Genomic DNA, 16,514 nt, shown 5'->3' with positions numbered 1-16,514 from the left:
AGAACTACTCAAGAAGAAGAGTTAGAATACACATTTATTGTAGACATGTATTTGTGGTGGTTCTTGATTAATAAATGACACGCATATGTATATCATACATGGTCTATGTATACCATTTTTTGTGGTTCAAAGATCTTACACTTCAGTAGAAGTTAAACCAAACAAATTAGCAATTATTTTTGCAGTTACATTCTTAATTTAAAATTAATTACACAAAAGAAACAACCAGCCACATACATGCTTTTTATCAGCCTATACAATACTGAGTGGCTTCTTTACAATGAAGAACGGAGATGTAATGTACAGTGATTGAGATTACTTCCTGTTTTGTGACCAAAATAACATTCTTTCTTTTAATATTTATATTGTAATGTATCCTTCAGACCCAAGGGATTTATTTGGAGTTAACCACCAAAAGTTTCTGCATGTACGAGTTCAGCCATTTCTGTCTCTCCATGGCTGTAAGAAGCTTACTCTTCTCTCTGAACGCTGCATCATCTGCCACCACAATGTTTCGCTTCTCTGGGTTGCCCACCCTCTGCTGCCAGTCTCCTGGCCATCCCTTCATCAACTTCTCCTCCATCTGTGACTGGCTAAGAGGGATCCACTCATTCACGGGTAGCTGCTCCGTTCTGGGCTCTGCTCCACCGAACTCTGGGCTGGACAACATTTGGATGCTCCAGTCACGGAGTGAGATGGGAGGGTAGAGGACCTTCCATTGCTCTTGTATCGAATCCTGGCCATCTGAAGCTGATATTCTGTGGTATATAAAAGGAACATTTCTGTTCTATGTGTTGTTTGAGGTTTATAGGGACAGATGACCTGTCTAATATATTTACCTTTGGAAGGGCTGTGGGAAGGCAGAAGTGTGCAGGCTCATACACATCAGGACAATGAGGAAAAGTGCAGGGCGAGGATTCAGAGTTAGAGACACCATCTAAAAGATGGAGAAAGGTCAGGGATTTGCTCTTCATTTTTCCATTAATTTCTCTTGAAAAGCATGATATGAAAATTCTAACATAAAAGTACCATAATGGTGCATCTGAGGACAATCCAGTGACCACCTACACACGTTCCAGGATAAAATATACAGGGGATCTTTACAGTTTAATATATATTCCATATAATATTTTTTATAATAATCTTATCTAGATGACCTGATTAGGAGGGAAACTGAATCCTGTATTAAGGTATATCTTCAGGAATAATAAGGGCTAATCCAAGGTTTTTTCTTTTGTAGAATTCAACAATTTTAATATTCAAATGATCTTTCAAAAATCACGAATAAATTGATGCATAGTTGCCTCAGTATAATTCTAAATTATTCTTGATTTTAAATAGAGCTTTATAATTATTGCAACGTGATATGTGAACGAATCAGACGGAGGATTCAATCAGATTAGATTTAGATTAGATTGGATTAAGATGCCAACACAGAGCCAATGAATAGTAAAAATATATCCTATAAATCATATATACTGTATATAATATAGGAGTTCTTTGCAAATCAGCAAATTACAGTGTGTGCAAATGTGAAAAAGCATTTTAAAGAGAAATTAGAGAAATTATATATGTCTGGTGACCATCAGGAGACTAAAAAAATCACATAGTAACAGTAATCAATCATGAGTCAAACTGACTTTTGCACCTGTAATGCCTTTTATACACCTAATATGCTCTAAATCTGCATGTAAAAAAAATCTCTTTGATGCATGACCAGATTTTTTCTCACCTTCTCTTGCAGGTTGCTTCACCGTCTTCAGATCTTTAAGTTAAATACAACGCTCAACGATTCTGATGGAATCCAAAAAGAAGTTCTTTTTAGTGACACATTAGTAGGTAAACTTCGTCCCTCTATTTTCTTAAAAAAACTGCAAAAAAAAATGTATTGAATCAAAAAAAAAAAATCTAGAGTTTTCGGAGCTAGTGTAACTTGAGGCGAAGATACCTGAACAGCCGTAGCACGCTTTCTCAACAAGTGTTGGAATAAATGTGAGAGGGCTTTGGTGTACAGACGTATATATACAGCCTTACTGTGTAAGAAAGTGTATAGAGATGAACGAAGGATGAAAAGACGTGTGTCACACGCCCCTAAATGTCCTGTTTGGCTGGAGACTTGAAATAGAGAGGAATATCAGAGTAAAGCCAGAACCCGTTTTTGACGTCATGGTGCCTAACGATGTCTAAGAAACAGTATGAAAAACCGAACAGAAAGAAGCAAGCGTGATCTGATCACCAATCCAGATGAACCTTGTTGTAGGTGCCATTTGGAACCCTTTGCCCCTCAACCACAGTATACTTAACCCTCAACTTTGCAGTGAGGTTGTAATGTAAGGTTATCTGGGATGGAACAGGAAACGTGTAACAAGCGTCCAGAATCCAATTTTGATTTATTTCTTTGGTGTCTTCAGGCAGCCTACGCACATGTCGGGATTCTAGGCCGTGCGAGATGTTAGTCTCATTAAATTTGATAGACCCTTTTACAGCACCGGTCAGATGCACCAGATCACCTACAACACATGTTAACCTGAGAGATGATTATAATAGCACAGAAAGTACACAAGAACTTAACAGGTGATTTTCATATAGGAAAGGCTCTAACACTAATACAACACCAGACTATTGTTTTAAACTTAAATGTTTATTAATACATTTTTGCATAAAACATTTTTTTTTGCATGTGATGCTACGGTACTTCAATGTGAGAGTCAGGAGCGAAAAACTATCCGAAGACATAGTCACAGTTCTCTTGTTAAAAGAAGACAATTTTTTCCCCCTCTTTAAGGCAACACACTCATTTAGGTAGGGTACGGAGAGTCCTCGTTAGCGTGGGTTAACTTCATTTGTCCCTCATTTAAAATAATGGGCAGCGATGAAGTGAGTAAGCATCAGACGAGCGGACACTAACGCTCGTTACTGAGCGAGGTAGCAGTGACGTGCTACAGGCTCATGATGAAACGACGGACAGAACAAGAAGACAGAAAGAAGCTGGAGCACAGATGAGGCCATGACACATACAGCCGCCATGTACAAAGAGGATTGTGCTTGTTGGATGTTTAATGCCGTAATAGCGATACTCAATTGCAGACATTAGTCACAGTTTCTTCACTTTCTTTTCTTTATACACCATTGCTGTCATAGCTTAGTTTATGTATATTGTCATATTTGGCATGCTAAGAGTAACTTAATGTGCTGAAAATGTAATTATTACAATTTTGCTAATCAGATTACCGCTTGGTTTACTGTTATTGGAAGGCTAACATTTCAGTCCATTTATCATTCCAGTCAGGGCCGTAACCATTTTCAACCTGAAAGGTGACCCAGATTAAAGACATAGATTAATATTTTTAACTAATATTCTTTATTCTTTACCTTGTAGGGTCTTCTACATTTTAGGAATGGGTGGATCGATCCTAAATTATCCTAAAGGTATCCGTTCTCACACAAAGCCAGCAATCTTTTCTGATATTTTGTTAAACAAATACGTTTAATATTTAACGTTTTTTATTTCGATTCGCAAAAAAGCCAGTATTCTGTTATTCAGTCATATATCTCGCAATCGCTGCGTCATCTTTCCTTTTTGAGAGAATTTCTATTAAGAAGAACCATAAACAGAATCAAACAGTTTATTGTTCCTTTACATAAAAGCTTTAATGTTTTTTATTTAGTTAATTTTTTGATAAATGTAACTAAAGAGAAATCAAGTTCTACTGTAAGATATTTAATATTAATAATGCTGGATTTCAGAAAATACCGTGTAGTAGTATCGATTATCGATTATCGATATCGATAGCGGTTTTGAACGCCCGTCCCTCCTGCCTAGGCACTCCAATGCGGCACGTGCCGATGTCACGACGTCTAAAATAGCCAATCAAATGAAAGTGGGCGGGGCGTCGCTAATTCACCAAAAGCCGCGCGCGACGTTTCAGTGTCAGCTGTGTGAAGAGAGTGAGGTAAGAAATGTGTTAGCCATGTAGCTAACAATTATTATTATTATTATTTTGCATTTGGCAACTATTTTGACGTTACAAACATTACAAATGTATAATGTTACTGTCAAAGTGAAGAGAAAGAAACTATAAAGAAGCTTTTAGGAATGAGATTTAGAATGAATATGTTTATTGTAAATGAACCGAATGAAGACTTTCCTGAAAGTATTCATTATTCCTTTAAGTAAATTGACTGGCCTAAAAAAAAAGATGTATAAAACAAAAAGAGAGATTTCTCCTCAAACAATATACTTGGTCATGTTTATTCAAATTAAGTGGGTTTAGGTTGGAGTTAGGACAGAAATATTTATATATGAAATATTGCAATATATTCAAGTCTTAAATATTCAATATATTTTTAGCTGTTCTTGTCAAAAATCCAACATATTTTATATATGTATATAACACAAAGGTCCTGTAATTTTCTGCCACCTGAGGCTAAAACGCTGAAATAAATAACGTTATGACACCTTTCACTTCACAAGTTTATTTTTAGATTTGGAAAACAACTCGTTATATACATGTAGGTTAAATGTAGGATACATTGGAAGGAATACTGATCCAACATGGCTTCCTTTTCCTGCTTCAGCACCATGCAGCTAATTGCAACCGACTTCAGAATACCACAAGACAATGAGCCAAATTTTACATCCAAGTTTTGTTCAGAGTGCAAACAGTGGGCTGAAGTGTTCTCTATCTTGAAATAGCCTGCCCAGTCACTGCACCTAAATCCTATCGAAATGCACTGGGATGAACTGAATCACTAGAAAGAAATCACCATCTAGTGAAGAACACCATGGCTAGTTTTACATGAGGCATTGCAAAGTATTTCAGATGAATGTTTGAAGAAACAAACTGCCCATATGCCAAGAGTGTGTACAGCTGTTATTCATGCTAAGGAAAGCTTTTTCAATGATAATAAAGTGGAACATCTGTACATTTATATATTAGTTTGGTCCAGGTATATTTTCATAAATGTTAAATTACCTAGTTTGTTGCATAGGAACAAAAGTGTGTTCTAAAAAAGTGTGTTCTAAAAAAAAATTTAAAGGTGCTAGGTGTAGAGCAAATTTGCTTATTTGCTTTATTAAGCATTTCACTTTTATAGTCTACTTGTACACCAATGTAAAAATCAGCACAATGATTAATTCAGACCTGAAAATGGTTTAAATGTTTGTGTACAAAAGTGTACAAAATCCCCCCAAAAAATTTCTGGGAATCTGAAGCATAATTTAGTTTCTTACAACGTTAATCGTTATCTGGTTATATGCTACACCTGATGTTGCTCATCATGGATATAATTTTAACGAGCCAATTAATCCAGTCAGGACTGAGAGAGCTGGGACTCCTACACTATTGCTCTTGGTAAATATCTGACCTATGATTTGTTTTTAAGAGATTAAAATGAGCCTAATATTTGTAGTTAGTGCATTTTTTTTTGCCTAGGAATGTATATATAAATGTACTTGGAGTGGAAGCTCTTGAGAGGCCGGCTGTAGATCTCTGGCCTCAACCCTGTTAAACGCCTTTAGGATTATTTAAAACTCTGAATGAGATAAATATTAAAGAATATGGTATGTAATTGTATGTTCCATATCCTCAACAAAGCATGAAATTGGCTCATTCAGACTGTGCAGCAAGAAAATTAGTAACGATGTGTCTTAGACATGTTTCACTTAAATTTAGACACAAATGATGATGTCAACAGTAAAGTACTTTAATTGTGTTTAGATGAAAAAAAAAACCTTTTGTCAATGCATATTCAAATCGCACTTAATAAAACAATAAATCATGTACAGAAATGTTTGTGACTTCAGTCGTATTCATGTGCTTATTGATTTTATAACTAGAAATATGATCCTGTATTCAGGAAAAAGAGATTATAGGTACTAAAACGGATACTAAGTAGCAATAGCAAAAATTTATAAAGTCCCAGGTAACACTGTCATGCAAATAAAGGAAAATAAATTTAAAAAAGACATGAGCTCTGATGTGCAGGTGTATGTATATTTACATACACCCATATATACACACACACATATGTAAAAAAAAAAAAAAGGAATGCTTAAAACAATACCTATTAAGGCAAGGTTTTTTTGTCAGTATCTGTTTTTGGATCTTGGAGAATTCCTGCTCATGTAATCAAACCAATATCCAGTTGGTTTTGTGTGTGTGTGTGTGTGTGTGTGTGTGTGTGTGTGTGTGTGTGTGTGTGTGTGTGTGTTCTAGCAATACTGCTCAGCTGTCAAGTCATTACTCCGATTTCGCTTGATTTCCTAAACAATAATGACAGTCTGTCTTGTACTCCCTGACATTTATAGGCTATTTTAGCACTAAGAATGATTAATCTAAAACAATGCTGCCATAGGTCAAAGTGCAATTTTGGAGTAGACCTGGTGCCAAGATGGAAGTTCAATGAAGTAGCAGTTAATTAATGGCTTTTTTTAATATTGTTTTTTCTTCAGATCAAACTCTCCTCCTGGGCAGGTGTCAGTTCAGGGGTATTATTTATTTCCTGGTCAGGTTCGGAGGCCTGTCCTGGCCAGAGGCCGTGATGGTACACGAAGTGATATTCTTTGCGAGGCTCACTGCGGTGCAGGCTTGATTTGATTGAGAGGGGAAACTCCTCAGGACTCAGGTGTTGGTAATGGCCGTCCACTAGCACGCTCAGACAGTAGGTGTCAGGGTCATGCACATCAAACTTTACTGCACACTGGGCGCTCAGGTCTCGGGCTGTGGTGTTGGGATCCACACCCAGAGTTTTGGTGTTAGAACATGCCTCGAGGAAAGAGACCGTGATGAAATCCTGCGGTAAAAAAAAGTAACGATGGTTAATTGAGTATATTTATGAGTCTGTTTATGAGTATATTTATGCATTTATTCACAGATATCCAGTATATAATCTGGTCTACCTGTATTAATGTTTGTGAGGCACGGGCCTTATTAAGAGTTCGGCGACGCTCCCAGCGGTGAATAGAATCCTGAATTTCCAAACTCAGCTGCCTGGAAGCTGCCTGCTTATCATAGTTTTTGATATGCTCCAGAGCTCCATATGTTGTGGTAAGATAGTACGAGCCTAGAAAGACAAGCTATGCATCATTGAAGGAATGCTACAGTTCAGGAACAGTAATGCTTAAACCACGAGAAGCTGCTGAACAACATTAATTTGGACGCACACACTTGATGAGGATGTTGTAAAATTCTGTGGTGGTAGTTTAATGATTTATACAACAGACTATTGATCAGAAGGTTGTGAGATCAAATCATAGTTAATCTCAAGTTACAACTGAAGTCATGTGTGTATATGGTTATAAATAAAAAGGTATGGTTATTGTTTCAGTGGACAATTCAAATACTCATAAGATGATGTTTCTGACAGTCTGGTAATTGTAGAATCAGTTGTATCCATATTTTTTGTGCAGGAATCTGTATGCATACCTCATACTTCGGCTCACATATGACTCCACAGATGAATCATTGAGAAAAAAAAGTGAGCATGAGATTTATTAGAGTCAGTAAGTAAAATAGTTTTAGGGGTGATGGTGTGTGTGTGTGTGTGTGTGTGTGTGTTTTCTGTGCCAATACTGTTATGGTATTGTAATCCTGTTGACATACAGGTTGTTTGAGATGCAACAATGCAAACACTTCAAATTCACGTATCATCATTGTAATGCATAACAGTGGATACTTGTGTTCTCTATACTGCATTGTACCTAGCTAGACAGTGTTAGCAGGACATTTTACCACTATTAGAATTGACTTTGTGCAGTGCCTCAGGGAAAACCCTTATATTCAACTCATGGAATGCTGTGACATTACAGTGGAGCAATGATTTTCTTGTTAGGCAGAATGAATGCTGTGCTTGGCGACTCTCTGTATAACTGTAATTTTGATCCATGATTTGGTACTTTCTTTATAAAATTCCTACTCAAAAAACTGTGGAGGGTTGCAAACTTGAACTCAGCGTGGCTGACAAAGCTTTAAATAATTTCAGATATCTTGCATCGAAGAAGGGTTAACATCACAGAACTGAAAATCACTATCTGTGGAGCACAATTTATCGATCAGCTTTTGAAGCATCCAAAAGATTTTGAAAATGAATTGCATTTTAATGTCATTTCATCAGGTTTTCCAGTACTTTTGGACTTTTCTATATTTACTATTTTTAATACTTTTATGGAAAATAAGATGGGTATATGCTTTTTTAAACATCCCATTTGACGTTGTGCACAGGGGCATTGTCATACTGGAACCAGTTTGGGTCTTCTAGGTCAAGTGAAAGGAAATACAGCCAATACAGTTGTGTGCCTCTAGCTTAATGATAACAGTTTGGGGAAGAACCAAACACCACACATGGCTAGAAAAGTCAGGTGTGCCAATTCTTTTTCCCATATCATATATATGCTCTGGGATTTCATAAAATGACAGCACTATAGTGTCTGTGTGTGTTGATGTTCTCACCTTCTCCAAGCTGTAGTGCAGGGTCCATCAGTTCCATCATATATTCTACATCCAGCAGCAGTGCAGCCATGTTGCACCGAGCCAGTACATACATCAGTACAGGCAGGAAGTCGTCTGCACCATGTGGCTTTCCTACAGAGCCCAGAATATCATTTAACATATTTATCACAAAGTATAAATGGCAGTTACACCCATTAGCATGCATCCACAGTCAAACTGCGACGAAAGGAGGCAAATAGCAAACAACTGAATCTAGTTCTCACCCCTCCCTAGTTCTCACCCCTCCCCCAACAAACTATAGCTCATGTTTTGCAATTTCTGAACTTTTTGATGAGTTAATCCTGGTGTAATCATTTAGTTTACTCCGCAAACAGACAAAAAGAGGAACTCTCTAATAAGACTGTGTGTAAATAGTATAAGATGTATTCTGTATTTAAACCCAGCATGGTTTCTGTTTATAGGAAATAAAGAACAGAGGCGGTCTGCTTTTGTTACTACCCAGCCACTTGATTAGAAAAACCTTCACATAGAAAATAACTAATCAGACAATCATATGATCTCATTGCCTTTGACTGTGGCATCATTGTTGGTGCCAGATGGCCTAGTTTGAGGATTTCATAAGAGGCTGATCTCCTGGGATTTGAACATGCAGTAGCAGCAGTTCTGTGAGTGGAAATGCCTTGCTGATGAGAGAGGTCAGTTGAGAAGGGCAAGACTGGACCAAACGAACAGGAAGTCTACACTGACTCACATAATCGCTCATTGCAGCTGTGGCGTGAGCAGAAGATCATCACAGGATGTCAAGACCACATCGGGTTCTTTTCAGCCAGGAACAGGAAACTAAGTTTGCATTGCCACGCATAAAAATCCCAGGAGAAAAGCAGTTTCTGGAACACTCCAACCAACAAAGCTTACGTTTTATCCCCTTTCTAATGTTTAAAGTAAAGGGGGTAATAAGTCTGTGTGGGGAATCTTTCTATCTTTGTAATAAGTCTTAACTCATGGCAAGATAATTATAGATAAACAATAAACAATGTTTTTCTTTCTTTTCTTTTTTGTCTAACCTGGGCAGCCCACAGACATGGACTCATATATGATCTTGCATGTCTTGAGGAGCAGATCGATTTTCTTCTGAGGTGAGTATTCCTGATGCAGGTTTCCCAACTTCCCCTGGATCTTCTCCATGACAGGTGAGTCAGGAACACAGGTGGTCACACCCAAATCAGTGGTGGTGGTGCCAAGCACTATCTGCTGGTTCTCCTTGAGCTTTTTGAGATTGCCTGCATGGGAGTGGATGTCCTTCAGCCCATTATATATCGCCTCTCTTAAGGGCTTCAGGACACTCTTATAAAGTGACGCCTCAATGATAATCTCTGAGGAGAAGGAGATATATAACAGATGTAAAACACTGCCAGAGCAAACATTATATATCTATAGAGTATACTGTTTCTTCTGCAGTTTGTCTGTATAATGGAATTTTTCGATATTTGGATCACTATGTGTGGAATTATAATAAAATTACATAAACATGCTATGCTAAGCAGATTAAAAAAAAATTGCTTTAAATAATAATTCACATATCATATTAAACCAAAGACTTCTAAGTCCAAAAATACATATATATAGTGATAAATCATAGTTCACTTGTCATGAAAGTAGGTATTTAAATTACCCAAGTTCTCCTCAGAATAAGCATTTGGCTCTTGCAGGTTCTGCAGCTCTGTGCTTTGTATCAGATAGCTCTTGAGCTGCGTCATCATTTGTCTGATCTCTTGGAGCATCTCTGTACTTGAGGAATGCCTCCTCATAGTGTCCAGAGTAAAGGCTCGATAGTCCTGTACCAGGTTACCAAAGTATGTGCTCCCATCTCTAGCAAGCTCCACTATCCGCTTCTGAAGTTTGCGGTCAGTGCTCATAAAGCTTGTGAAGACGGTGGAGAAGTTCACCATGGAGAGCCGCTGCTTAGCACGGTCTAGCATAACAGTGGAAGTCCTCTTCATTAAACCACCCATTGGGGTAGGATCTGCCTCTTCCTCTGTGCTGCTCGTGGAGTAGGAGTCATGATCCACCTGAGGAGCACCTCCTTCAGGGGCAAATAATGAGACATCTGCAACTTTGTGGTGGTCTGCATTGACATGAAGGGTCTGGAGTGCTGACGTGGGCTGTGGTGCTGTGTGGCTGAGTTCTTGAGGACCACCTTCAGAGGTATTACTGGCATCTTTGGATATGGTGATAATGGTTTGAGATGCTCGTTTCTTCCTAGGAGGTGGCACTGGAGCACAAGGCTTCTTTATGTCAATTACCGGAAGCATATTCACAGCAGAATCTCCATTTGAAATTTTTGATTGATCACCCTGCTCTTTGTGTGTTGTGGAGTTTCCGGACAGTCCACTTACCCATTGATCGATGCTACAATCATCAAGGCAAATAAGAGACACGGCAGCACTTGGATCCTCATTGGTTTCTGCTGCTACAGATGGACAAACATTTTCCTTTAAAGGTTCCGGTTGAACTTCTTCTCCTGAAGATTGGCCCTCAGAAATCCGGCGTCGAAGTGGGACTGGGGGAATCTTCGGAGGGGCGCCACTACTCTGTTTTGTTGCTTCACTCAAAACGGGTTCTTGTTTGTTCAATGATTCTGCCTCAGTACTGGCTAATATAGTTTCCTCTGGCTTTTTATACCCACAATTACTTCCTTCCTCTTTTTGTTTTACACCCAGAGAAGAATGCAGCAAGAGAACTGAAGACTCCTCTGACGTAAGCTTCTCTTTAGCCGCCTTAGTTGACACTTGCATCGGTGTGTCTTCGGAAATTGTCAGTGGACGAGGAGGTAGTGGAGGGGGTGGTCTTTTGAATTTCGGCACAGCCTGTACAGACACGTTGAGACTTTGGGACCTCAGGATTGGTGTAGGAGAGTTGGGAGGCAAGCTGTTGTAGTATTCCTCAATGAAGATGGGGTTGATGTACCAAAGATGGTTACTTACAGAAGAAAGCTTCATCTCTCCAGAGATACTGCAGTCTGCAGATTTTCTGGAATCTTCCCGAAACTGGCCATTTAGCTCTGAGCCCCAGAATTCTATTAACAAAGTTCAAGACTGGTTAGAATAGCAAAGACATGGACACATGCGTAATTAAAGTGTAATGGAAATAAATTAGTGTTCGGGCGGAGAAAAAAAAATCTGGATGGTCTGGCTCATATACTTTGTATTACCTACTCCTAGTGTGGAGATCACCTCCATGTCTTCGTATTTAATTGCCTGGATGATGGCCTGCGGTAATTTCAAGGTAAAGGAGAGGATGTCCCTAAAGAACAATAAAAATATTACACTAAAAACATGCTCAGGTTTGAGAGCTATAATTCAGAAATAGTTCACCGGAGGCCAAGCTTACCGGCTAACACAATAGAACGCAATGAGTTTAAATATGTTGTCAAAGACCAGGGCAGAGCCTTCAAGATACAGCACTGTAAGAGAGGAAGAAAACAAAGCTGTTTATGGTTATGTATGCATAGAATTTGTCTGGAGCATACCACATCTACATCGTATCAACATTTTTAAACAGCAGCTGGCCAACAGTACTTTATCCAAGCCCACAAAACGACTAGTCTGAAATTGTAAGTCAATTAATAGTACTGACTTTTACACAGGCTTTAGAGATCGAACCTATTTAGATAAAGCAATAGCAATTGTCAAATAGCACAGAGCTTCTATCATGACAAAACAGGAAGATAAATAACACAGATATTTTCCTTTGTGAAACACCCACAGCAGCACAAGCTCACAGAGGTAAGTTGGTGTTGTCAGGAAGTTGGACAGTGTTAGCCTCAGTTCAGTGCTGAGGACAGGAAACCTGTGGTCACTCCCCTCCTCCACAGACTACCTTGTCTGCTTGTGTTAAATTTGAGTCAGTCAGAATCACACTCTTTTCATACTCTTCTTTTCTAAATATCCAGGTTTATAATTTGACAGTGACCATATTTGGTGAACAATATGGCAGTGTCAAAAGGTGGCCAAACTTCAATTCACTGGTGAACCCAGTGTATGCACACAGTGGTGGACAAAGTACACACACCATGTACTTGAGCTAGAGATATAGTAGATGACTCCAGTAAAAGTAAAAGTGAGAAAGTAAAAGTAAAAAAAATCACCTGAGTAAAAGTACAAAAGTAATTGTTTTTTAAATGATACTTCAGTATCCAAAGTACTATGATTTATTATGGCTATAATGTTCCTATTATCTTAACTCAGTTTAAATGAAATGTACAGTATGTGCACACGAATCTATTAATAGAATGATATTAATGAGTCAAACACTGTTTGATAAAAATTTCAATTATCATGAGCCCAAAACCTTCTTTTCGACTACTTCAAAAAAATCGTGCAAATAAGGCCACTGGTGTTGTGACGAGTTCGAGTCAACAGATTCTTCCATTATTTATTCCTCTCAAAAATGTTCTGCTTTCTGTTGAACTGATGCCGAACTGTATGTTCGTGCTGAGTAGATACACAAAAAGCAATCAAAACAACTTCAAAACAAATCGTGCTTAAATTTTTTATTGGCTCCTAAATAAAAACGAACGACTGATTTGTCGAAATGTAGTTGAGATATTTCACTTTGAAATGTAGTGAAATTAAAGTGAAGTCTCTTCAAATGGAAATACAGTGGAACCTCAATACTCGTGAGCTTAACCCTCGCCACCTCCTCGCCACCATTGTTCTTGACTTTTCATTTGGAACCGGACTAAGAGTAAAACTTTCTTTCGGCTTCTCCCATCAGGGGTCGCCACAGCGGATCATCCGCATGTTTGATTTGGCACATGTTTTTACGCTGGATGCCCTTCCTAACGCAACCCTCCCCAATTTATCCGGGCTTGGGACCGGTACTAGTAACTCGTGAAAAATCTGATAGTTCCTGAGAAGCCGCGAGTGGCTTGAAAGTTCGGAGTAACATTTCAAAACAGAGTTTGTACGAATAAATCACATCAAAATGTTTGAATAACTATTATTCATTTAAAGTAGTACATAAAACATTTGTGACAAGTAATTCACAATTTTTGTTGAGTTTACAGTTCAGTACAGTACATGTACAATTCCCCTTGAAAAAGGAGAATTGTAAAATTGTAAAAATGAAAGAGTCAGAAACTTGCAATCTTTTCTTACTCGCGAGGGGTCATCGAACGTTACCCCCGCAGGTATCGAGGTTTCACTGTATTTTAATAAAGTACAGATACACGAAAAAACTACTTAAGTACAGTAACAAAATTACATTTACTTTGCTACTGTCCACCACTGTATGCACAGAAGACCTGACAGTTTTGGGAGGTTGACTCCCTGATGCTAGCCTATACTTTACATGCCACATTTAATTACGCATTTAAACAGGGCAACATTTCAGTTTAGATGTGGTTTAAAATCTAATCCAGTCTGGTTAACGCGGCAACCACTCTCATGTTATCCACTATAAAATCAGAATGAGAGAAGAACGCTTCGACTTACTTGACTTCTCTTCTTTCACATGCAAGTCCTGAATCTGGGAAACTCCCTGCTGGTCTGGAAGACGAACTGACACCACCATTAACAGCTGGCCACGATCCCTCCTTACTAAAAATCCCTGCGAAGCCAGCATATATATAGTAAGATTCAAATTAAGATCAAGAGATATAAATGGTAAATGTATACACTCTTACCCCTGGTGGCTCTTTGTTGAGTATTTGAGTAGCTTTTTCCTTGGACATTCCAAGCTGTAGCCACACTGGACATGTCTTGATCAGCTTTTCCAAAATGCTAATGCTGGGACGGGCTGATTTCTGTGTTTGGACAGGTGGAGATGGTACAGCAGGTGTTTTTGAAGTGAGTGGCGGTGGGGGTCTCTGAAGACGTGGTGATAAGGGTTTAGAGGTAGGCCGTGGAGGGGCTTTGGACATTGACGTAGAGGACGCTTTGGGAAATGCTGATGGCTGCTGGGCTGGGAGAGGTGGGCATGTTGGCTTAGAAGCCTTTGTTTTGTGTACAGGAGGGACAGTAGGTTTGGAGTTGAGAGGTGGCAGAGAACTTTGGGGTTTGCGAGTTGAGTAAGGAGGCGAGAGAGGTAGAGGAGGGGAGGTGGATTTGTGTAAATTTATTGGAGTGGGGTTATCCGAAATTTCAACCAACTGGACCGGTGTTGTAGATGTGGGTGAGGAAGAACATTCGGAAACCAAAAGAGGCTTGGTTTTAGTTTTGGGGATGGCGGTAGGCGATGTGGTGGGAGCCGAGGACAGCATGGTGCATATTTAAAAACGGATCAATAATTAATCTTTGGTTGAGTGATTTTAGAGGGACCTGATGACCAACCTGAGAAATACAAGAAAGGCAAAAGATCATCAAATGAAAAAACATACTTCTGCTTTTGAGCTTATACTTCGACTTCATTGTCGTGGAATTTGCACAAAAGCAGAAATGGAAGCACTTTGGTGGAACAATCATTACTTCTGTATAAAAGACGTCACATATTTTGGGAAAAAAAACTGCACGGCGTTGTGCCATTACGTAAATGTGCGTAGCACGAAGTTGTTAATCTTACTCCTAGTCTGCTCTCTAAATGTTTTTCTTTTCTTTCCATCTCATGCCAACCTTTTCCTTCCCCACTACATAAATGTGCCACCCAAGGGTATGATGTCAATAGTGTTAGTGTTAAAATGGTTCTTACACTGGTTTACACACATTCCTTGTCTGTTCAGTGTATATTGAATATTAGGCACCACGAGCATAGTAGATCTCATGGAAAACCTCTCTAAGAAGAAGAAGTTGTGTTTGGGCATGATAAAAATCGAACAAAACCCTTTTTCCCTGATCCCTTTTTTTATATTCATACAGAGAATTCTCAGTACAAACATGATGACTAGGATTAGATTTTGAAACTCACCTACTCGATGCTTTGGAGTCCTTCAGCACAACAGCTGTTTTCTTCATCGTTGTGTCTTTTACCCCACAACTCTTTTTTTTTTCCCCTTACTTCATGTTTCCCTTTACCTCTTATACAGGCGTCCTGAACTCGTCCATCATCTCCTTCTTCAGTTTCCTTTTTATTTACATATCTTTTCACCCTAACATTAATTAAAAAAAAAAAAACCTTGATAGAAATTTTCTCTTTTTTCTGCGTTCTGCTCTTGGTCTTGACTTCCTGTCTGTGTTCTCAGGAAGAGGTTGTCCAGAGTGGTCAGCCAACCCCTTTAACACAGAGATATGCTCTCCCAAAGATGCACAATATAAACGTTTAAAGGTTAGTTACGACTTGCTGCTAACAAACAAACAGGATCTCCAGATGGCCGGCTCAGCAGACCTGAACTATGCGTATGTGAAGGAGAAGTGTTTGTAAGCAGTGAACTTCTTCCCTTGTCTATTTTAAAGTTAAGCTGCTCCAGATGCGCCAGAGACTCTGAAGTGCTCCACGAAGAATGCAACACATGTGGGAAGTCTCACTGAGAGGCCTGAAGCCCAGCCCATCCCTTTTGGCTCATGGCTGGGCATGTTCAGATATACAGGGGGGTGGTTTGAGCAGAAGGGAGTTTTGAGACACAACATTTTTGTTGCTGGAGAGGGTTTTCACTTCATAGAAGTCTCCTTCATGTTAAGACATGGAAACTTCTGACTCTTCTGATTTGTACTTTAATTACTCATTGTCATTTTTATGATGCCAATAAGTTGTCTGTAGTGTTGCCCAGTGCATGCAGTTGTAGTAAATGCAAATGGTTATACTTTATCGGGGGTCTTAACCAAAAGCCATAAGCCAGCAGATGTTTCCTGTTAGCAAACCGTGACTTCACACTTCATGGCGCCAGTGAAGAAAACCATACTTCAGGAAAAGAAATTACACTGAAAGCTCACTGAAAGTGTGACAGTAAATTTAAATAATCAAAGTTGTAAGTTTCGCCAAAGTATGTGAAATGTGAGGGGGGGTAAAAACATCAACCCCTTGTGTGTGTAAGCTTTTTTCAATGTGCGAGAGGTCAGCATGTTGATGACTATCATGGAATGATGACTATATTGGAATTTGAGAGGAAGGAAGACAAAGTTTGACTTCTTC

The 16,514-nt window shown here is 38.9% G+C and overlaps 2 protein-coding genes across 5 annotated transcripts; both read right to left on the bottom strand.

Moving 5' to 3' along the window:
• Window positions 1–78: 78 nt before the first annotated feature.
• On the bottom strand, window positions 79–3,824 carry pth2 (parathyroid hormone 2). Of its 4 annotated transcripts, none has more exons than XM_046856260.1 (4): window positions 3,755–3,807; window positions 1,030–1,064; window positions 840–937; window positions 79–758 (listed from the first exon to the last, which is right to left on the bottom strand). In XM_046856260.1, exons 2-4 carry the CDS (start codon window positions 1,030–1,032, stop codon window positions 395–397), a joined length of 465 nt encoding a protein of 154 aa, XP_046712216.1. In that variant the 5' UTR covers window positions 1,033–1,064; window positions 3,755–3,807; the 3' UTR covers window positions 79–394. The 4 variants fall into 4 exon arrangements, with proteins under 4 accessions (XP_046712216.1, XP_046712215.1, XP_046712217.1 ...); XM_046856259.1 differs by lacking the exon at window positions 3,755–3,807 and adding an exon at window positions 1,733–2,719; XM_046856261.1 differs by lacking the exon at window positions 1,030–1,064 and having other exon boundaries at window positions 3,755–3,824.
• Window positions 3,825–5,685: 1,861 nt separating this feature from the next.
• On the bottom strand, window positions 5,686–15,908 carry rin3 (Ras and Rab interactor 3). The gene is made up of 10 exons (XM_046855086.1): window positions 15,354–15,908; window positions 14,137–14,782; window positions 13,946–14,060; window positions 11,841–11,913; window positions 11,662–11,753; window positions 10,123–11,526; window positions 9,515–9,823; window positions 8,451–8,582; window positions 6,902–7,065; window positions 5,686–6,795 (listed from the first exon to the last, which is right to left on the bottom strand). The coding sequence occupies exons 2-10, from the start codon at window positions 14,710–14,712 to the stop codon at window positions 6,451–6,453; spliced, it is 3,210 nt and encodes a 1,069-aa protein (XP_046711042.1). The 5' UTR covers window positions 14,713–14,782; window positions 15,354–15,908; the 3' UTR covers window positions 5,686–6,450.
• Between the last annotated feature and the right edge of the window lie 606 nt (window positions 15,909–16,514).

Source organism: Silurus meridionalis, chromosome 8, assembly GCF_014805685.1.
Source record: "Silurus meridionalis isolate SWU-2019-XX chromosome 8, ASM1480568v1, whole genome shotgun sequence".
NCBI classification, from domain to species: Eukaryota; Metazoa; Chordata; class Actinopteri; order Siluriformes; family Siluridae; genus Silurus; species Silurus meridionalis.
Note: the sequence above shows the minus strand (reverse complement) of the source record. Positions and strands in the feature narration are given on the sequence as shown.

Coding starts and splice junctions, on each gene's coding strand:
- pth2 (XM_046856260.1), bottom strand. Junction 759..839: donor TTCCCACAGCCCTTCCAAAG/GTAAATATATTA, acceptor TATATACCACAG/AATATCAGCTTCAGATGGCC.
- rin3 (XM_046855086.1), bottom strand. CDS start 14,712: ATGCTGTCCTCGGCTCCCACCACATCGCCTACCGCCATCCCCAAAACT. Junction 14,061..14,136: donor TCAACAAAGAGCCACCAGGG/GTAAGAGTGTAT, acceptor CTGGCTTCGCAG/GGATTTTTAGTAAGGAGGGA. Junction 8,583..9,514: donor CATGTCTGTGGGCTGCCCAG/GTTAGACAAAAA, acceptor TGGGCTCTGTAG/GAAAGCCACATGGTGCAGAC.